Source organism: Vidua chalybeata, chromosome 13 (assembly GCF_026979565.1).
Source record: "Vidua chalybeata isolate OUT-0048 chromosome 13, bVidCha1 merged haplotype, whole genome shotgun sequence".
Taxonomy (NCBI): domain Eukaryota; kingdom Metazoa; phylum Chordata; class Aves; order Passeriformes; family Viduidae; genus Vidua; species Vidua chalybeata.
Genome location: NC_071542.1, coordinates 9,167,067 through 9,190,036, shown reverse-complemented (window position 1 = coordinate 9,190,036; position 22,970 = coordinate 9,167,067). Strand labels below are relative to the sequence as shown.

General features: G+C 36.8%; 1 protein-coding gene across 1 annotated transcript; it reads left to right on the top strand.

The window, feature by feature from the left end:
• Window positions 1-3,757: 3,757 nt before the first annotated feature.
• On the top strand, window positions 3,758-15,784 carry LOC128794741 (aromatase). The gene is made up of 9 exons (XM_053954934.1): window positions 3,758-3,917; window positions 4,874-5,024; window positions 7,444-7,598; window positions 7,858-8,034; window positions 8,710-8,824; window positions 10,661-10,775; window positions 11,392-11,554; window positions 12,890-13,131; window positions 15,518-15,784. The coding sequence occupies exons 1-9, from the start codon at window positions 3,773-3,775 to the stop codon at window positions 15,782-15,784; spliced, it is 1,530 nt and encodes a 509-aa protein (XP_053810909.1). The 5' UTR covers window positions 3,758-3,772.
• Window positions 15,785-22,970: the final 7,186 nt, after the last annotated feature.

Below are 22,970 nucleotides of genomic sequence, written 5' to 3'. Positions count from 1 at the left end.
GGTAACACTAAATAAATGTGCAGCCTGATGCTTACAGAGTGATTTACCTCTCACAAGGAATGGTAAAAACTCTCAAGTTTAAAAAAGTCTCCTGACGCGTTCCCAGCTTTAAACCCCACAGCCTTTCAAGGAAACAAGACAATCCCTCCATCAAGGATGTGACATATGCTGTACACTTAGTGATAAATATCCACTTCGACTCAATTAAAACCTACTATTTTATATTTCAGAGGTACTGTGTTCCATCAGTCTATATCAACATTGGCAAAAATTGTGGTACAGTGGGAGCAGATCTTTAAAACAAAATGGGGTTTGTGTGAAATAAGTCTGTTTATTTTTCCAAACTGTTTAAAGCTAGGTAAGTTGCTTCAGATGCTGCTAATACAGGTTACTTGGGAATTTATAACTTGTATTATACAATTACTTGGGAATTTATAACAAGTAGCAGATTTTTTTCTCTCCTGACAGACGAACCACTCCAAAGGAAGCAACTCCAGGACTCAAGAATGGCTCTTCAAGAGTTATCAGGCATTTTTATGAACTCCTCAAAATTAAGAGAGATTTTCAGCTCCGATTCTATAATATGGTTTTATGAATTTGCTCTTTTACTGAGTCATTAAGTACAAAGCTCTAACAGAATAAGAGGTATCAGCACAGCTGTCCTTTAGATGTATGAGCTTTTCTCTTTACTGTGGACCTTGACATCATTCTTCACATTACCTTTAGCAAGAAAATGTTGACAGAACCAAGAACATTCTCCTAGTGCTTTGTAGCCAAGACTCAGAAATCAGTAATCTAAAAGGCCCTCTGCTGGCAGCTGCTTTCCCAGGTGTCGAGATCTGTAATTGCTGCCAGGCCAGCCAGCCTGTGCATATCCATCTATTCTGTCCCAAAAGCCTATAATAGGTCTCTTTTCCCCCACTGGATAGTGGGATTTTGAAAGTTTTGCCCCATAAATAATAATCCAAACTCTGATCTGAGACACCTCAACCAGCTGCAAGGAAAAGAAAAATTACTTACAGCAGACAAGCCAAAATGAGTAAGACTAGAGAAATCTTCCTTCGTGCACAGCGGGCACTCTAACTCGGTTCCATTTCTAACTTCTTCAGTCTGCTCAGTGACTTACTATCCAAATGGATTTGAGTTTTTATGAGGAGCAACTTCACTTGTGGGCAGCTCTTAAAAGATGCAATATATGTAAATATACATAAAAAGTAGGATAAGCAGTTGAGTGGAAATATTTTTAAGATGAATTTTTCATGGCCCAGCTGGCTTTTGCAATGAAAAGAAAGAGGTTAAAAATGCAAGCCCTGAAAGTCTGCTTCAGTCATACTCATTGAAATGAAGGAAAGAACCCCTCAATACAGGAAATGTCAACTTTAAGGTCCTGAGGTTTAAGGTCCTGAGAAGCCACTTTGACTAAAGACTGTTTTAGATCAGGTCAAGAGTGTAAAAAAGATTCAAACCTAATACTTTGCCTTTAGTACTTTTATCTACATGACAGCACAATCCAGGGTGTTAAAATTATAAATATAACAGCAAGGTGTTGGACATAAAAAAAGAAAAAAATTCTTTTACTAAAAACTATAAAATCGTGAAGCTGGGGTAATCAAGAATCTAAAACCCAATCCATTGCTATCTGTATATTTTGAAAAAACAGAAACCTGCCTGCATTCCACTGTCAAAACAATGATAAGCTTTAGCTGTGAGTATTTAAGAGCTGAACAAGACCAAAACTCAGGGCTGATTTTTAGAAAATAAAAGGGGGAGACTCATACTTGTAAAGTACACTGTGCAAACATATCAGGGCTTTCAACTCTACCAGGGCTCACTCTGCAGCTATAATATTCATACATCCACATTGGGAGGTATGAAATTGGTTTATTTCATAGCACCCAAATGCATAACCAGCTCCATACTTGTTTTCACAAGGAATGTGAGGCAGTGAAACTGCTGTGCACACAGCAGAATACCTTGGAAATAAAAAAAACAGAAAACACAATGTTCATCAGTGCCTATCTGTGGCAATGGAGTACAAACATGAAGTTTATGCAGATCCAGAGAGAAAGCAACATAAAAATGGAACTATACACCCCAAGTGTGGTTTTTCCCCCCTCTATAATGCTGTAAACTTGTATTAGTGAAAGAGACATAAGCTGATAAAATATTTACATATACACAGACGTGCTTTTGTTGTGGTAAGGAAGAGCACTCAAGGAAATTTAAACTAATAAATACCATTACATGATAAAAATGCTTGTGAATACAAAACTTCTTTGCACAACACGCAAGACAACACAACAGCTGGAAGTACCCAGGATGGGACCTGTCCCTGGACACTCTCAGAAGGGGTGGGCTGCTCTCTATTGCAATAGCAGAGATGTTCCTAAAAGGTCACCTGGCACATTGGTCATTTTGGATCATAAAAACCCCAGAGGCCTGGCACACAAAACATCCAAAAGAGAGCATTGCATGCACCTGCAAGGCTTTAAACCACTTCTTACTTCCTTTCCCCATATTCCCTTCCTGTACTCCATACATTTCCTCCTTGGACCATACACACCAGATTCTCACTATTTAGAAAGCATCTATCCCATTCTTGGCTTGGTTTAACACAATTATAGCACTGATGGCCACTACAAAGCAAGCTCTCCTTTTTTTCTGCAATGTGAGACCAAAGCACAAGACAAACAAGAAAGCACTTGCTGAAAGTATACTGTATCTAAAAGCTTCGAGCTAAGTAAATATATCCTTCAACTTTGAAATATTGTTGCAGGAAGAAACAAAACAAACCTCTTCTTAGTTATTGCCAGAACAGAATTAAGATGTTTTATTAATAAAATATTGTGCAGGTTCAAGAAGTACCTTTCTGTGGTTAAATGAGTTCTCACTCACGTTCCTTCTCACACATATTCCTTCCAGGTACAACTTCTTATATGTTACAATTTAATTCAAAAACATGCAAAAAAACTTCAAATTAATCCTTCTATTTATGCATAAGAGACCTGTTGGCTGTCCTTGGGTTTTCTTTCCTGTGCTCAGTGCTGGTTACAGCCTGAATAAAAATACGGCAACAGATAATCTATGACCCTGTTTGTTATGGTATAGATTATATTTTTCAAAGTATTTAACAGAAAAACCATAAATCAATGCATTATGTTACACACAAAGGCTGAGTAAAAAAAAAAAAAAAAAAAAAAAAACCACATTTCATTTCAAACAAAAAACTGTGGTTCTGGGGTACTTTATCAGAATCACTACCATAGTTATTCTGGAAATTCAGAAACTCTGGCACTACATGCATGCAGGAAGAGAACAGGTAAGTAAGACAGACAAAAGCTGGCAAGTGAACTCAGTCAATGCTTCCACATGTGCTGAAAGTTTAATTTCTTGTGTTTTGGTTAGAGACTTGCAAGGAGTAAACCTCAGTGTTGGCCAGCAAAGTTGATATCAGAGATAAAAGGTCTGTCAGCCAAAATATCCAAAACTATGCCTCAACATCAAGGTCAGAAAACCTTTGTTATTCCCAAGCAAAAAAATGTGTCTGCTTCATGTCTCTTTTGACTTGTGATGAAGCTTGTCCTGGCAAGCACTCCAGGCAGTCCCTCTCGTTATAAAGCCACGTCCAGAGCTGATTTGCTCATTTGTAGGAACTACAAAGGGGGTGAGAGGTACCAAGCAAAGCTGAGCACATCTGAGCTTTGACAGCCCCTGCCTCTCTCCCCCCTTCTCTCTCTCTCTTTCTGAAGCAAAGCAGAACATCTTTGAAAAGATGGTCCTGGAAACCCTGAACCCGCTGCACTACAACATCACCAGCCTGGTACCAGACACGATGCCCATGGCCACCGTGCCCATACTCATCCTCATGTGCTTTCTCCTTCTGATATGGAATCATGAAGAGACTTCATCAATACCAGGTAAATTAGCTATTGTGCCATATTAAAGTTTTCAGAGTAATTTTTGTTAGTTTCTCAAATTTAAGTGACAAAATAATGCTGAATAATCATGGTATGACAACAAAATTTATTATTAATCAGTTTCAGTAATAGATCCTTAAAAATTCCTGATAAAGGAAATCAGGCTTATTCTAACTTCAGAACTTCCATAATAATTGTGGCTTGGCCATATGACATTTCGTCTTCAGCTTTATTTTGTGTACACAAGAAAGATATAATGCTATTTTACAACTCAGGATGTTCTCATTTTCATGTGCATTATAAACTGGTTTTTGCATGTTTTAAACTTTAAGTCTCTCTAAATTGTGTTCGCTCTAAACAGTTACCTAAGAAGCTGTTCAGATTTTAGAAGGCTATCAATCTTTCTCTATCTTTAGCACTGAAAACCCTCCAGAACAGAACAACATCGAATTCCCTTTCCCTTCTGGAACCTTTTGGGGGCTTGTTTGGACATTAATGGCTCAGCTTATTTTCCACCAGATGCAACGCCCTGCTGCATGGAGGAGAGCAGTGCACAACCTCTCACAGGTGTTGGACAGGAATAATTCTAAACCAATTCAGTGACTCCTGGATGAAATTCTGGGAAAAGACCCTTGCCCAAAAGACAATTTCTTCTTTCTAGGATGGAGCCATTGTCCCTCCAAAAGCAAGCAGTGGCTGGAAGTTGTACAAAGCAGCGATGAATGCCGTTTGTTGTAGGTACCACTGAAAGCACTACAGGCTTCCTCAGATAGTGAGACTTCACCAACACAGCTGCAGTTTCTGAGACAGTTTCAGAGCAGGACTGTTTGTGTGAACTGCCCAGCACAGGCTGTGGCAGTCGTGTTTAAAACCCCCTTTCAAAAGGGAGATGCTCAGAGGTGTTTTCTTGTCCGTGAGCACTGCTGAGACCAAACCTCTCTCCCCCTGTTTCTTAGGGCCAGGATACTGTATGGGCATCGGTCCCCTCATTTCACACTGGAGATTTCTCTGGATGGGAGTAGGGAATGCCTGCAACTACTACAATAAGACATATGGAGAATTTGTGAGAGTTTGGATCAGCGGTGAAGAAACATTTATAATTAGCAAGTAAATCCTTATTTTCTATACTTAATAACTTGAAAAGCTTTATATCTTTACAACCTCTTTGCTACTTTATTCTAAAGCAGAATTGTAGTTATTATTTTCAAAAATTGTCCTAACAAAAGCCTATTACTTTCTGCTATTCACAGACCTTTTTCTTATCTTGTGTCTTTTTAAAGACTCTGCTATTGAAGTTTTGGTGAATTCTCCTAATATTTTTTTGTGGGTAAGAATGTACTGTGGCTCAATCCTAGAAATAATTTACCATCTATTTTACTATCCATTTATTATTAAGATAACATTCAGTTTAGGGATCTAGGCTTACTGCAATGTGGGATTAAATCAAATTTTCATTTTCTGCGTTTTTAAATTTCTCCTTAAAGTGGAAGTAAATGCTTGAAGGTTATGGCTCCAATTCAGTGATTTAACTAAGCAAATATAGCATTATAGTATTAGGAGTAATTCCACTCCAATTAATGGGATTATTCATAGGTTTCAATTATGCACTCTATTAAACATAATGCTAAACTTCAGCCTATCATTTTATTAGCTCCAGTGGATGATTGCTTTCTTCTTAAATTGGATTATTATAAGTCATGCCATGAAATAGAAAAGAAAAAAAAGTAGTAAAATGTTTACCACATGTAATTGATAAAGAATCAGAGCCTTTGAAGTAACAATGTCAATCAATTCATACTCTCATTAAGTAAAAGCGTTTGAAAGACAGTGCAGCATAGAGAATAATCACAGAATTTGCCACATGGTGCAAGTCAGCTTCATCTCTATGTAAACCTCTGTAGAAAGAAGTAATCATGACAAGAAAACTGTTTACATTCCTATCCTACAAAGGTGTTTCAAATATCAACTAAAGCAGTAAAATATTCTGATAATGCTCTGAATGCTTTGAAAATTCTACCAACTCTTATTGCTGTATTTCCCTCTTTGTGCTACCAATTCATCAGAAACAAACCAGAAGTGCTGCTAAACAATGCCAGATTTACAGTCAATACATGGTTTCTTTTCAGACATTTTTTGCTTTAAATTGGCTGTACATAGAAAACAAGTATTTAACTTTTTTTTAAAGCAAGAACATAGAATAAAATTTTCAGTGGATCATAAATTCACTGCAAAACCAAACATAACCTGGCTTCTGTAAAAGAAAATCAATGTTTTCTTTTTTCACCAATGTCATCTGAACTTTTAGCATCAAATCTAAGACCGAGCTGCTAATGGACAGAGAGAAGGACTTGCAGTCTTGGTTACAGCAGCTGATGTCTTTTGGGGAACTTCATTAAATAGTTTCATATGGAAAACCTGCTTATGCAAGATCACTTGACAAAACCCTTCCTTGAAACATTATGATGTGTCTCCTGCATAAAGACACATGCTGCACCTTCTCCTTTCTGGGGACAGCTGTCAGAATTCAACACTATCTTTTAATGTTCAGGGAAATACAGATGGTATGCCCTGACATGGGAAAAAACTTTAACATTAACTTTACCTCCATGTCATGCAAAACTATGAAACCAAGAATATCTGCACTCAATAGCAAAAGCTGCATTTACATTACCTGACTGAAAAAATAAACTAAACCCATGTTAGTAGTCTGGGGTTTGGCCCATAGACTATACTACACAGTAAAGAAAGAAGCATGTTGTTTCATTTCAAATCTTTGTTCTGATTTTATTTCTTTTGGGTGGATTCTCTTTGGTCAGTGTTTCATCACATCCACATTTCTGACATGCTGGCTCCCTCTAAAGGAAAGTATATCTTAAAGCAAGAATGCTCTCTGCCAGCACCAACAAATTAATCTTGCTGACTGTAAATAGAATTATGCATATGATGGATTTCCCTTACATGTCTCTTTAAGAATATTTATTATTTATCTCACACATACCATCATATTATGATGATACCATCATATTATGATGTATTTTTATGCTTTCAGTATGTCTTTGGTCTGAGAGTGACCAAAGAGCTACAAAGGAATACATAGCATTGACTATACAAAAGTAAAGCTGTAATTTAGTACACATCAAATATTTTACCTTATGCTCTGAAATATCTGATACTGAGCGCTGCCTGAGTATATCATATATATCTACACATTTCTGTGTATACAAATTATTCAGTTTAAAATCCTTCATTAACCATTTGCATTTTAATTGAAAAATAGTTTAAATCAGAACAGAACATCTTATTGCTTTAATATAAATTCTGAAAGCATTGATCAGATTTTTAATTATGTAAAAGATTTTTAATTATGTAAAAGGAACAACACTTTGTGCTAAGCATTGTACTTGCTGCTAAATTAAGAATGTGAGTCAGCACTTGGGAGCAACTGTAAAATGTCAGAATACAAATGCTGTATTTAGTCTATGAAGCAGTTTTTTTATTTGGGGCTTTTTCCTCCTTCCTTCCCCAGATCCTCAAGTGTGTTCCATGTAATGAAGCACTGGCATTACGTGTCTCGATTTGGGAGTAAGCTTGGATTACAGTGCATTGGCATGTACGAGAATGGGATCATATTTAACAACAACCCAGCACACTGGAAAGAAATTCGACCCTTTTTCACCAAAGGTAACCCAGTGTGCACTTGCACCCTGCATCACTGCGACACACACAGCCAGTCCTCCCTGAAATGCCGTGGTGTTTGTCTGAAATCCCTGTGTTTTCCTTTCAAAGAATGATAAACCAGTGAAGTTCCAGAATGGTTTCACACCAGCCACCGACACAATAACACTTGCCATTTTATCAACACTACTATCACCATTTGAGGCACTATAAAGAAGGCACAAAAACTAACAAACCTTTTGCTCCTTGTGCACGAATGTCCCAGCTCTGTCTGGCCCCGGGCTGGTGCGGATGATCGCGATTTGTGTGGAGTCAACCATCGACCACCTGGACAAACTGCAGGAGGTCACGACGGAGCTGGGGAACATCAACGTGCTCAACCTCATGAGGCGGATCATGCTCGACACATCCAACAAGCTCTTCCTCGGGGTCCCTCTGGATGGTACTGATGGCTTCAGTTTTGGGCCTTAGGATGGGTCTGAAAGGCATAGCCAAGGAAAATTCATTGATACCACTCAGCAGTTCTGTCTCAAAATAACAGAGCAAGAGCAGACCTTTGTATCACCACATAATTAATTGAAATTGATTTATTATTGTGTTAGTTACAGAAGAGTTTTATATGACCAGAAGTATACATTAGCTTGTTACCCGCCTTAATTAATTGTATCATTTAAAGAGACTTTTATGCACCAATTTGGTACAATTCCAACATTAAATTATATTCAAGCAAGAATCTGAAATCTTTCCACCAAACTAAACGACTGCTCTGAAAAGTTCACCTAAAAATGTATGTTTTCTACAATTTCTTCAGCCTATGACAGAAATAATATTATCAGGACATCTAAACTACCCATTTCAGTGTTCTGCAATTGTCCTGCTTCTACTCTCCTGTGGGAGATTCTTGGTCTGGCTGACACATCTCTGTGTCCTTGTAGCACATTACCAAGGGTTTCTACAAAGACCTAGACCTTTTTTACAGTGTGCTAAAAATGTTATCTACCAGTTACTTATCAAATTCCCATGAACTTAGTGGAGTAGGGAAGACAACCTTATTATTAATTTCCTGAAGGATTTCTCTTACTTGACTAATGACATTTTTTTAAACATTTCTTTTCAGAAAATGCCATTGTGCTTAAGATTCAAAACTACTTTGATGCCTGGCAAGCACTTTTATTAAAGCCTGACATATTTTTTAAAATTTCTTGGCTGTGCAAGAAGTACAAAGACGCAGCGTGAGTATCAACCATTCTACAGAGCGGTTGCATAAGAGTCTTTCTTTCTTTTTATGAAGGAGTGTTTCCCTTGATGCTTTCCTCTGCCTTTAAGAAACTAAATTGTGACACTTGCAAAGGTGGCTGCTGAGGTCTCCTGTCTGCCGAGCCAAGACAGAACTAGGTTTGTCACTGGTGGTACAAGTAGCTGAATTCTGGGACCAGTTTAAAGCTCTGCCTATCCAGTCCCAATTTATTCACCAGAATATCAGCTCATGCACACTCAAATGTGAAACTAAACTTCGGTTCAGACCAGAAAAAGCCATTGCATGGATGAAATTATCTTTGCCATCCAGTTGAGGACAATCAGAATAGCTTGCAGCTCATCCAAACAAGGAAACACATCTGTATCCAGGGCACAGCCCCTGAGGGGTTAACCCTCGAGTAGTACCTGGTTATTGGCTCTCTCAACACGCATTTTTGAGTCAGCCACTCATTTGAGTTAAAACCTGGTGCTCAGTGTGATGATAATCCATTTCAAGGTTGAGGCTTTTTCCCCTAAATATGGAACAAATACATTTTGCCATTTTCCTCTTTGCAAAAACACAAAATACCTCTTCCAGTTTTGTGATTTTGTTTTGTCTTCTGCCAAAAGAGAGCTGGCTTTAAAAAGAACTGGCAGTCACAATCTTTCATTTTGGATTTGTTTTCCATCTAGTGAGTGAAATTGCTCCTTAGGAAGGATATGTAATAAATTGCTTTGATGGTGCTACATAACATAAGGGCTTTAAGGACAAGATCAGGTTCACCCAAACTAATTGACAGCTCTTGAGAAGTAGACACAAGATTCACTTTCCCTAATATTTGCTTGCTAGCACTGACTACTGCTTTATCCTGTGATGCTGATAATAAACTATTATGGCCCAGTTATTACCAGAAAGGCCCTGCAAGTAAATATTGGTATTTCAAAAGCAGTCCCATAAAAAAAGAACTTGTTAATAAATTTTTATTGCAAAGAAAAAAATATAAAGATTTCTGGATTTAAGACAATGCAAAGAACCACCAAAGGATATGAAGACTTCTAATATTCTTCTGATAAACTTTGCAAAAAGGACCATTTACTGTTTCTAATACATAAAATATTTATAAATACTGAGATCTTTATGGGGATTGAAGTTCTAAATATATTTACCCTACAAACACAAATTATCTATCTCAACAGTAACAAACCCACATTTGAAAAGCCTGAAGATTTCATTCAAAACCTTTTCAGAATACTTTTTTTTTTTAAGAATTGCCTTCGAATCTATAATTAATTGAAAATTCCCCCAAAATTTATAACAACTTTTGAACTTTGCTTTTTCGACCACTGGAATGCCAATTGTTGACACAGTATTACTATTTAAATATGAAATGTTTGAATTAACATCTACTCCAAGATACAAATCTTTTAACACTTTTCTACATTTTTCTGAAAATCATCCCTTATAGTCTCTAAATTCATTTTATTTACATAAAATACAGTATAAAATACAAGGAAATAAACAAATTCTTCAGAAATGGTAATACATTTTAAAAATATATCTTTATTCTTTAATAGTGTATATAGACACCTTTTCCTCCTTTTCAATCTATTCTATAAAAAGAGATTAAGATTTCATTCCAGACTGGCAAGCAAATATTTAGAATAATAAGAAAATACACCTTGCTTAAGCATTACTACTTTTGCAGAGAACCATATAACTATTCTTAGGAATACTTAATTTCTGCCATCCTCTTTTCTTGGTATATCTCTGTATTTCTAGTCATACCCTGGTGCAGATATTTATCAATATGTTGGATTTCATCTGTTTTCAGCAAGGATCTTAAAGGAGCAATGGAAATCTTAATAGAACAGAAACGACAAAAGCTTTCCACTGTCGAAAAGTTGGATGAGCACATGGATTTTGCATCCCAGTTGATTTTTGCACAGGTATTGGGAATTTACTCAAAATATGGCTAGTTTTGGTTTTTCTGACATTCTCCTGAACACAGGCTTTGCAATTTAATCTTCATATGACTCTCTAAAAGTCACATCATCACAAAAAGGTGCTGAGTAGTTGGTGATGTGGAGTCCCTGAGAGTGACTCAAATAGGAATATTTGTACTTCAGGATCAGGTGCTTGTCATTTATTTCACGGCTTAAACAGCGTCCCTAAAACTCTTGCATCTATTCCTGAGTGTCCCTTCAGTCTTTTCCTAACCCCTGTGTATTATTTAATGTATTGCCTTTTGTTTGCAAAGGTTTCAAATGCTATAGAGCTCCAATCTTGTATAATCTCTGACAGCTCACAAGCTCTGAGGAAATACAATAAACTAAGAAAGACCTGAGCTAAGAATACACATTTCTGCTTTCCTGTAAGACAACAACACCCATCAGAACATGAACTTTCTGTCATTCTCTGAAAGACAAAAAAAAAAAAAAAATGCTATTTAGCATTAGATAGACTGTCCAGAAATTGTGCAGTCTATAGGACCCTTGTTGACATCAGAGGTCAGCAATTAATATTTTTTCTAACATTTCCATTTTTTTTTTTCTTTTCCTCCAGAACAGAGGGGATCTGACTGCTGAGAATGTGAACCAGTGTGTGCTGGAGATGATGATTGCTGCTCCTGACACTCTGTCTGTGACTCTCTTCTTTATGCTAATCCTGATTGCAGAGCACCCCACAGTGGAAGAGGAGATGATGAGAGAAATTGAAACCGTTGTGGGTAAGCAGGAGCTGCAAAGTCAGTGATGTGGGAATATAATTTTGTTTCAGCAGTGATCTAATTTAATTTATCTAAACCTGATAATTTAAAGCACTTTCCCCTAACTGAAGCATTTGCTGTAAAACATATGAACTACTATTGTATGTAAAAGATTATATTAAAGAGCAAATGAAAAAATGTGAGAAATTTGTAAAATAAAATAGGAATCATCAGAATTGATAGTCTATTAGAAATAGTGTGGTATATTCTCTCCTTAGCAACTACACTGTAAAATCAGCACTCACCTCAAGTTTCATTGAAATTATTTTCCAGTTACCCTGAAATAGCAAAAGGGGGCACTTGTTTCAAATAATTCTAATCACCAGTATTTCTCTGTGCTAAAATACAGAACTTCTCTAAGTTTCATTATGACTCTAGAAGGAAAAGACTAGACAAAATTAAAATTATATTCTGCTGTCATCCATTTTGATCTCAAATTGGCCTCCTCTAAGTACTAATTACTAACTATTCAAAACACAATCAAGATATTCCAAATTTGTATTCTTCCCCTTCTCTAGCTTTCATTCAAAGCCTGACACTGAACCAATATAGAAACTAATTTCATCCACTCTTATTTAAGACTTACTTCTGGTCTGTTAAACACCGGAAAATGTATCACAAGTCTTTTTTTCTAAGGTAGTTTAATAATCCTTATTTTACTGTCCTCATGAGAGTACTCACTCACTCATTTTCCCTACTTCTTTCTGAAGCCTTACCCTCTAAGGTAAGAATGTTTTTCCTTAAGGAAGTGCCCGGCACAAAATGCCTTTTGTGGCAGGCAGCCTGCAGCCCCTGGGGGCTTGAAAGCAGCAGTGAAGCTCCCACGGCAGCACATCCCAGCTGGAATGCTGCTGGAACCTTCTCATCCTGCCTGGAATTGCCAGGGATGGGATGGACACCCAGCCACACGGTGAAAATTTCAGGTCCCTACAGAATTAGCTCCAGATTATCCCCAGGTTCTGCTTGCTGTCAGCTCTTGGAAGATTTATTTGTTGTGCCTTGTTGCTCTCTTCTGCAAAAGCCAGGGAAAGACTCCCAGAGTTTTGTTGCTGACAAAAACAAAGACTCAGAGCGCTAAGAAGAAGATGAGAAGATTGTTAATTAACAAACTAGGGTTTATGCTAATGAACAACACACCTGATTTCCTCAATAAGTCAGGCTACACAAAACTCCTTAGAAGCTGTTGGATCCTTCCTAGAACTTCAGAACCCGAGAATCTTCCCAAAATGTTCTGATAGTTGTACACAGTAAATTCCTAACCAACTAATCTCTTCACCACCTGCTTTATTCCACAAGGTGACAGAGACATACAAAGTGATGACATGCCAAACTTAAAAATTGTGGAGAATTTTATTTATGAGAGCATGAGATACCAGCCAGTTGTGGACCTGATCATGAGGAAAGCATTACAGGATGATGTCATTGATGGCTACCCCGTGAAAAAGGGCACAAATATCATCCTCAATATCGGGCGCATGCACAAACTCGAATTCTTCCCAAAGCCAAACGAGTTTTCTCTTGAAAATTTTGAGAAAAATGTAAGTTTTCCATCTTATTTCTTACAGAAACTTGGATATTATTTATTGCTAATGTCTCTTCCTCTTACTTTGCTCAAGAACTTTGTGACCATAAGCCTGTTTTCCCTTTGTCTAAGTGCCTAGTTAGCTATACAACCTGCTGATTTCTGCTGTTATTATTATTAGAGCTGGGCAGATATTTTCCTGTCAAGCTGCCTTTTAAATAAAAAATAATTATAATATAGAAAAACGTTTTTCCAGACATAATAGTTTTGATTAAAAAATCTCTGATTAAATTTGTCAGACACACATGGCTGACATCATATCCCCTGACACTGGACAAAATAAAGAGCCTTTAGGGGGCTAGAGCCTTGCCAGCAGCCCACACAGAGCTGAGGCTGCCTGAGGATTCTCTGGAGAGGTGAAGCAGCTTAGTAACTTCTGAGAGACTGGGGATCTAGTGCCTATGTTATATTTTTTTTTTCCTTTATAAATTAACAGTATTTTACAGACCCTAATGAAAATTTTAAGTTTTAACTAACTTAATACTGCAGATGTTGAGTAATTAAGTTCCCGTTCAGCACTGAATTTCAAATGAAGTTACGTTCTAACTGCCAGGAGAACTATAATCAAAAGAAATATGTGAATATTTTTTCTTCTTGTAATTCCCTGTGATTCAAATTATTTACTCAGACCTCTGCTCTGCTGATTACTGATGAAACAATTGGTTTTGTGAAACTGCATTTGTCCAGCAATAACAACCTGGAGAGATTAAAACTGCACTGACATGTTAGCAGCTGCACACATGAGCACTGACAGCAGCAACTTCAGCTTTAAAGAAGGAAACAGACTACTTTAATACACCAAAAATGGACTCACCAATAAAAACCCCCAAAGCAACAGCTAAGAAAATTTAAAAAATATGATTGTTCAAGCCAGAAAAAAAACCTTTAAGGTTTACCTATTTCTTATCAAAAAAGCTAAGAGTATCAAATATGCCACACACAAAAAATGAGCATTAATCCACTTAGTTAAAATTTCTCAACTGCTGTTGGATTACCCTGAGCAAATCCTACACACAGCATTAAAAACAACAACCCATAAAAAAAGTTTTTGTAGAAAATTCAAGAAGAGTAAGTGATGAAGTTTATCAAAATTACAATTCCCTGTGAATAGACTCCATTTTGCCACCCATTATTTACATTCCAAGTATTTCTATCAAAAATTGATATCTTGCTTAATTTACAAGGACATTTTGCTACTAAAAATATTCCCCCTTGACCAAATATTTAACCACACATTTTCTATCTGACTTGACACATTCTGTTTGCCACATAATTATTCTGGCAGGCACAATTTCCTCCAGTTCTCTAAGTGAATAGCAATCCACAGCATTATTTATGATAAGATGCCATTGTTAGAATTTAAACATTTTTCCATTTTCACAGGCTGTGCATTTGCCATTGTGCTGTACTGCCAGCTGCTCTACTTGCTCTGTGTTATAAACACTTGTATTTATCTATAATTTTTCCAAAAGCACAGCTCGGTTTATTAAAAAAAAAAAAAATTAAACAGAACACTTCTGTCAGTCTGAAAATAAGAAAAAACAATACACTTTTTTCCAGATGATTTGATATAAATAAATGTTTTCTACTCTATTCTTGTTAAATAGGAAATCAGAATATGGTTAACACATGACTTTTTTAAAAAGAAGTTACACAGATGAAGAAAAATAATTTCCTTTAACCAGACTTTCTTTTTAACTGATCTACTCAATGGCAATAAAAGTAGCAGAAACTGGCTGTTGATTCTTCAGTAGTCCTGGGAATCCTGCATTTCCTATTTCAGCTGACAGGACAGAAGACAATAATTTTTTGTGCTATCTCTCTATTAGATATCAAAAATTTTAACATTTAATTTTATGACAAATTAGTTCTCAGAAACATTAGTTTTATAATTACAAATGGAGCAGGTGTGTGGCTTAGTGATTACTTTAGACAAGGCATCAGCCTGTATTTCAGATATTTATAAGCTTTATAATGAACATTTTCTGAAGAACTTTTCAATGAACTTTAATGCATTTGAAGAGCAGAGGCTTCACTCCATTTCACAGCTTGTGGTGAAATCCCTGTAGTTCCCAGGATAAACAGACAAATACGTGAACAGAATTCGATTGTGTCACTGTACAATCCCTCCGAATTTCCAAGGGCTGCTCCATACTTCTGTCAGTGTCTGTAGCTGGGCCTGACTTGGGTGGGATTTCCAGTGTGAAATGAGGAATTGCTCCTAAAAGATTATTTCCACAAGTTTTTCAGACTATATCTACTACCAATTTCCATCATAATTTTCACTGCCTTTATGGAGAAAAATCTGTCTCTGAGCTTATCCCTCACGTTTTTCTCCGCAGGTTCCTTCCCGCTATTTCCAACCGTTTGGATTTGGCCCCCGGAGCTGTGTGGGGAAGTTTATTGCCATGGTCATGATGAAGGCAATCCTAGTGACTCTTCTGAGGCGCTGCAGAGTACAGACAATGAAAGGAAGAGGCCTGAACAACATCCAGAAAAACAATGACTTATCCATGCACCCCATAGAAAGGCAGCCTCTGCTGGAGATGGTTTTTACACCCAGAAGAAATGCAAACGAGAACCAGGGTGATAGAATGGATCAGCACTAAAGTTACAGGATTTTCTCAACCACTAAGAAATATTCATCATTCCTAGTTAAATACAGAAAGTAAAACGTTTTGTTGCCCCTAAATGACTTCAGGTGACACCTTGTTCTGCCTGTGCAAGGCCACAATTGGAAAGACTGAAAGTACAAAATAGTTTTGTTGTAGATGATGGCATGCTTTACAATTCCTGATTACTTTTTAAAACCACAGAGTTCAGACAAATTTATGCCTTCCCTTTCAAACACTGCCAGTTCAGAGGTTTGAGGGTCAACAAATGAACATACCTGATGTGTGTTTAATTCCCTTTTCCCCCACCTCCCTGAAGCTGGACCTAGCAATATTTGACCACAGCAAAAGCTCTAATTACCTGTTTTCAAGACATCTGAATGAATACTATTAGTTCATTTCAAGACCAAGAAACAGTTTAAAGTATTTAAGATGTCTATAATTTGTAAAAAATGTTTGAACAAGAAGTCATTCTAACATTTTTCTTTACCATGTTTTTCTGTCCTGTTAAACAGATACCAAAGATTTACAGTGTCACACAGATTTTACCAATAGCAGTAATTTGCAGAGTACTAGGTAATAATGGTAGTTGAGATAACTTTCTATGTTTTTAAAACCCAGTCTCCTGCTGCAGGGGATCTGTAAACCTCTTAATAAAAGCCAGGTGAGAATGAGGTAATGAGCACCAAACATTACCACCAGCACTACATGGGTGGGTGACTTTCAGCCCCACCTCCTCACCTGACTGACTGTAGAAATTTCCCACCTCCCCTCAGCTTGAGCGAAGAAGGTCACATTCCCTCTAAGCTGCCTAAAATGTGCCAAGTCCTTTTTTGACCTGGTTTTAGTTGCTCAATGCTACTTCAGAGAGTAAGTGGCCGTGTTCCCACACCACAGCAGGAGACAGTGTCCCTCCCTAATGATCCAAATAACTCCTGGTGCTCCTTCTGTAAGAGCTCTGGGCTGTGTCCTGCCCTCCAGCATCTTGCTCCGTGCCCCCTGATGTAGAGAGGTTCTGAGCTCTCACAAGAGGCAAATTTCACTGGGTAAGTGCCCAGAGTTTAGTAGTGACAAAGGAGAGAAGTGAACTAACAAGCAGATTTCTAGAAAATGTTTTCCAGGGTGTTTTGCATACACAGGTTTTTATTTTAACTATAAACAAGGCTGGAGCTTATACTTAACAGGAAAAAGGGACAACTGCTCAATGTGTTTGTTCAGAATTGACCCATCTTGAAATTTGTACAGTCTGGACATTGATATCTTTACTAGCCTAATGAGGAGTTGCCAACTTGGTCAAGAAGAAAAAGATCTTCCTGGCTAAATGACAACATTCCTTGACAGAGACTTTCCATTTTTAGTAAGCTTGAGTTTTCATACTCTGGAACACAAAGAAAGGGATTTTCCAGATAAAGTGCCTTGGTAAAGACAACCAACCAATGTACAATAGGCTTTATATTAACCTTTTCTTTCCAAGTAATTTAAACTATAATAGAAGGCAAGGAAAAAAAGGGGAAAAAGAGAAAAAATGTGTCTTTACTTTGAAAATATAATTAAAATTGATTAATTAATCTATTTCTTCAGCTCAATGATCTCAGGCACAAGTCCAGCAGGGAAAGATCTATCCAGTAGCACAGAAAAACTGCAAAAACCCAACAAATAATCATGTGCCCCACCCAAAGGTAAAGAATTAGACTGGAAATGGTGACAAAGGAGAGGAGCTGCATATTTAGGGTAATTCTCAAAACAACACACAAATTTTGTACAGTAAATAAAAAAAAAATCAAACTTGAAAGCATTTATTGAAGAATTTATTGTCTCCATAACATTTGCATTATACCAAAAATTACAACAGTGAAGTGCAATCTTGTACCACCTGTACATACAGACAAAAGTGGGCAATTGAAGACACAAAGAAATAGGATTTAATGGTAAGACTCAATGGTCTTTTCCAAATTAAAAGGTTCTATATTTTCTAGGACTTCTGGTTTTTAGGTCATGAAGTGACACAGTGGTATGAATCTGTAGAATATCTAATGTAACTTCTGTCTACATTCTTTGTACCATGTAAACTAGGAAATTGATAAAGCAGAAGAAAAAACAACAATCAAATGCAACCATGCTTAAAACCATTTTACTCTTTCTGTATCATAAAACACTTCAGGGTACTTCAGTGGGCATGTATTTCTTATTTGCATAAAAACTCTAAAAAGAAATCTACTGAAGGCTTTTTTTCTTGGGAATAAACTACTATTTTATACACAGAATACATATCTTTGCTTATTTCACACACAAAACCAATTTTGTAGTGATAATTTACTGTCTGATTTTCCCACTTAATAATTATAGGCCTCATCCAAGTAAAATTTTTCACAAGCTTGAAATTAATAAATTATCATTCAAATTTTGAAGTAATTTTATTAAATCAAATCAATGAAAAATGCATGCTGCTCTGATTTCTTGAATGTATTCTATATTGTTGAATTTGTGGGCTGGAACTGCAGAAACATGATTACCATAATTATTCTATGGACAAAATAAAGCAGTACCATTTTTTACTTTTTGTCAGCAAGGCAACAGAGTTATTTCCCATTGTGTTTGAAGTACATTCTTTCTGGTATGTTTTGAACATAGCATTTCTGGTCCTCTGGTTTCTACAGTATTTAGTTTGGTCCACATTTGGACAGCAGAGCTGTAATTAAGCTGAGCTCTCAGCTCATCTGAGTCCTGTTCTCCCTGACTTTATTATGGCTGTTCCTCAGTGGTATATTTGCATGAATATTTGCACTTCCAGGACCATTTCCCCATCCCATAATCTCACACATGCTTGAGAGCTGCAGCTGGGGAAGCAGAGTTTCAGAACTTGCCATGTGGGTAGGAACAGATTCAACCTTTCACTGTACAGAACAGAGCTCTGATTTAAACAGTGTTTTATCACCAGGTACTGTACAAATTCAAGTGGCTTTTTAAACCACATCAAGTCCACAGTCATCAGGTGACTGTTCCATTAATGTTCAATGCATTGGCACACAACAAACTTGGCTGTGTTTTAGACTTCACTGTGATTATGGGCTGCTCACAGCACATGGATGTGGATGTTGTCGGCAAATAAAACAAACATCAAATAAAAGTTGTATGCAAAAGAGTTTAAAGTCATGTTTCATCATGTTTGCCCAGTCTGAGAATCACAAGATAGTATTAAAATGTATGAGTGTGTCTGCATGCATGAACAGATCAATGTACTAGATACAAGGATGAAATCTACGATGTTCTAAAAATCAAAATTCCCCCGATTTTAGACACTATATTATTGCCAAGATATTTTTCATGACAGTAAGAAAGCATAATTAAGATAATTAAAATTGATACAAGACTGCCTTCCTAGGAATGCATTTTATCAAAGCTTTAAAAGAAGGGAGAAGAGGTACCTTTTGGTGATCCTTAAGATGGTGGTTCTTAAGGTGGTTTTTAACGAGTATTTGTGAATATAACCAAAAAAGGTTGGCTCAATAATACAAATAAAGGACTCGGCTATCAGTGAGAAAAGTATCCAAAGTAATAAAAAAATGTAACAAATAAAATAATTAAACTGACTATACCGTTCAAAGTAAAAATTTCATCTCATTTTTTACTCATAAAAAGACAGCATGACAAATTAAATTTGTATTCAATGCCTAATTTTTTTTGCTGTCAAATTAAAAGCTTTAGAATGATATACATCTGGCTGAGTGGCAGGGAACTGGAAGGTAGTGAATGGCACACTAAAAAAAACAAAATCTAAAAATATCACAAGACTCTTTAACATAGCTGCAAATAGATTTTTTCAGACAGTGACCTGATCTTGAGATGAAAATATTTATCCTAGAATGAAAATATCTAGGATATTTTATTTGAATTTATAATATTTATCTAGGATAAATGAAAATATTTATCCTAGAATTTCACAAGCTGTATTAGTAACTTTTAAACATTAAGAAACAATTCTCATTTTATAGATTGTTCACTTTCTGTATTCCCCAATACAATCCAATGTTAATATTCCATTAAATTCAATTCTAACCTCAAAAGAAAATTCCACTTGACAGTTTCCAGCAGAAAGGAATACAGTACTGTTTGATAGAGGAAAATAGTTCAGAATTTAAGCTAAATCTGCTGAAATAAATTATTTCTAATTTAAAACTAGAATGTGCTCCTGACATACAATTTTAAACAAGCTCTTACCCAGGACTTAAGGGGTTAAGACAACAGCCTGAACGGGTGATGTTGTGTTGAGTCCTACCTACAGTTACTTTAAGCCTTAAAATTTAGGATAGCTGGGTTTGCATGCTGTTATAAATGTGCCTTTTTCAAGCACAGATCGTTAGTTTTACAGTTTAGGCAAGCAGTGGATTCCACACATCCGCTCTCCTGTGGCACTTATTTAAAAGCCCCACTGCTGCCATAAACCGAAATGATGTTACCCCCTCCAGGTTTTTGCTGCCACCTCTTTCTGTGCAGGGAACTTTGCTCAGGTACAAACCCTGCCGAGGAGCTCTGCAGGAGCCTCCCACAGGGCCCAGCAGATGGCGAATTCCTCCTGCCACAAGCGCAGCTCAGGTTTGGCCAAGCCCCTGCTGATGGACCAGAGCTGAAAGCCAAGAGACTCCCGGTCTCACTCAGTTACTAAACACTGCTTGAGGAAGACGTGGACTCATTCAAAGAGTGGACACAGAGAGAAAACCAGCCCAGAGACAGAATTTATTGGCAATAAATCATTCTGCTCACTTATTATTCTATTTATTTATTATTCCAATTAGCACTGGCATAGAACATTTTCCAGTAATTTTTCCTCTTGCTAAAGGAATTATCCCATTCTAGTCGAATCTTTATGTATCATTTGGCATCAAGACCAGCAGAACCTTACTTGGTAGGGCTTAAAATGATTTCTGAGAAACTGCAGGGCTCTGCTGGTATTTTAAGTAGAATTCAACAATTAATTTGATGTATTGATACCAACACATTCTCTCAATACTAAATATAATATTTTCCCTGTTGCTGGCTTAATTTAATGTAGTGCCTCTATGGCATTATTCCATAGTAGAACAGCAATCACTAAGGAAACATTCTGGTCTTTGAAGTTAGATTTTTGAGTAATGCAGGACCCAACACTTCATGGAGCCTCACCACGCTTCTACAGAAGGTACCAACTTCTCAGCCCAAGAGTTGAGTAGGTTTTCATAATAAGTCTTTATTCTTTAATTAATTGCTGGTCAAAATCATGTCAGATGCAAAATAGGGCGTATTTGGCACAATGTGCACAACTCTATTAAACAACCTGATTAGAGCTGAAACACCTCCCACTGGATTTCAATCATTTAATTACTCTTTAATTTCAGAAGGGCTGATTAGCACTTCACTCAATGACTTATAAACTTACCCTTACCTTGTAATGATATGTAGATGGAGTTGAATTTCATTCTCCATTTAACAATCATTGAAATATTCTTGGTAAGTAATTATAGATCAAAATTATAGATCAAAATATTCAGAAACTGCACCTTCTAACACCTATATGCATATTTGTATTTATATTCATCCTTTTTTAATTCAAACAAATATTGGAAGATATTTTTCGATATTAAACAATAGTTCAAGAGAGACATGAGAAGAGTATAAATCAGTATTATTATAATATTAAGTATGGTGCTAACTGCATTAAGAAAATTGCCACTTACTGCCATTTCAGAAAGTACATAATTAAATTTTGCAAAAGAACTCAGTCCAGCTACTGAATGAATTCTAAAGCAGCTGCAAATGGATCTTTTTCTGTTTGAAATGTTTTCAAATGGAATATCACCAGCCCAGATGTATAAATACAAATGAAACTGTATGCGTGGTCTTCCTTCTAATGTTAACAATGCAAAGATAAATTCATTCTACAGAAGTTATCAATCCATTGCATTACTTCACCTAAAGAACTGAAAGCATATTAAGAGTATCAATTAAATCTTCACAATGAGGGTGATTTGACAAACTCCTGCCTCAAGGAAAGGTTACAGTAAAAGGACAATGTAACTGTGTAGATCTGGACCTAATTATTTGTGGGCCCCTTCACTCAGACAAGGTTTGGTCAAAACCCCAAGCCATCGGGACAATAACCCATTTTAAATGTCTTTGCTCAGGTGTCAGGCTATATTTGAGTCCGCATCTATGAGGATGGTGTGAGTAAAGAAGATTATACACACAGTAAACATAAACCATGCCATTAACAGTTTAACCAAAGGCTGTAGAGCAGGAACTGTCCCTGACAATTCTTTGGCTCCAACCTCCAGCAGAAAGTTTCGGACTAAAGGGAATTGGGAAGGTGAACAAGCTCCTCCTGTAAATGTGGCTCCAGAGAACCTACAGGTGAAGATGATGGCATCACCATCAGGAAGAACACCTTGTCAGAACTGGGCCACAATGTCTTGTTGTGACACCCCACCTTGGAAGGAACAGGATAATTGACCTTAATAATAATTATGTATAATTTTATTACATAATCAAGATGCAAGAACACTTCAAGAATGATCTATACATCTTGTTAAATCATGCCAGTTGTGATTTATTATTGCTTCCTCATCATTATTAACTAGGTTAGCAGTAAATTATTGTGTGTTCCCCTTTGTTGCAGGCAAATATCCCACTTAAAATAACATGTGCAAGAACCTCAAGCTTTGGTTGGCTGTTTTTTCAACAGCTACTTAAAATTATGTCAAGGAATGACAGCTCCCTGTTTTCAGCTCCTGCTACTCACTACAGCTCTTTGTCACAATAGCAGCATGTCACCTGGCAAACACAAAAGTCTGTTGAAATTCTCTTAAATTAGTCTCTTATCACTAATCGGTTCTGGAAATGCCATGGAAACTGTGACACGACTCCACAAAGGATAAATTGGTTTGGAGAACTGCATCCTAGAGGGTTAAAGATTTTCATGCAGCACTGTAGTACTGACACAAGCTGGTAAGGTTTGTGATTCACAGGATGAGGAAGTTTTGCAGATGGCACAAAAAAGTTGTACTCCCTAGTGAGCTTTTATCCTCCTGGGCTCTCACTGGGCTCTTTGGACACTGTGCTCAAAAAACCCTGTGGAAGAACTCAAGCTTCAGATGGCCAAGGCTCAGAAATTTGCTAATACTTCCAAAAGGAGAATCCAAGTACATGTATT

Excerpts from the sequence above, each read along its gene's own strand:
- LOC128794741 (XM_053954934.1), top strand. The coding sequence starts at position 3,773 with ATGGTCCTGGAAACCCTGAACCCGCTGCACTACAACATCACCAGCCTG. Across the intron at positions 5,025-7,443 it reads GAAACATTTATAATTAGCAA|ATCCTCAAGTGTGTTCCATG; the intron begins GTAAATCCTTAT and ends TTCCTTCCCCAG. Across the intron at positions 8,035-8,709 it reads CCTCGGGGTCCCTCTGGATG|AAAATGCCATTGTGCTTAAG; the intron begins GTACTGATGGCT and ends ATTTCTTTTCAG.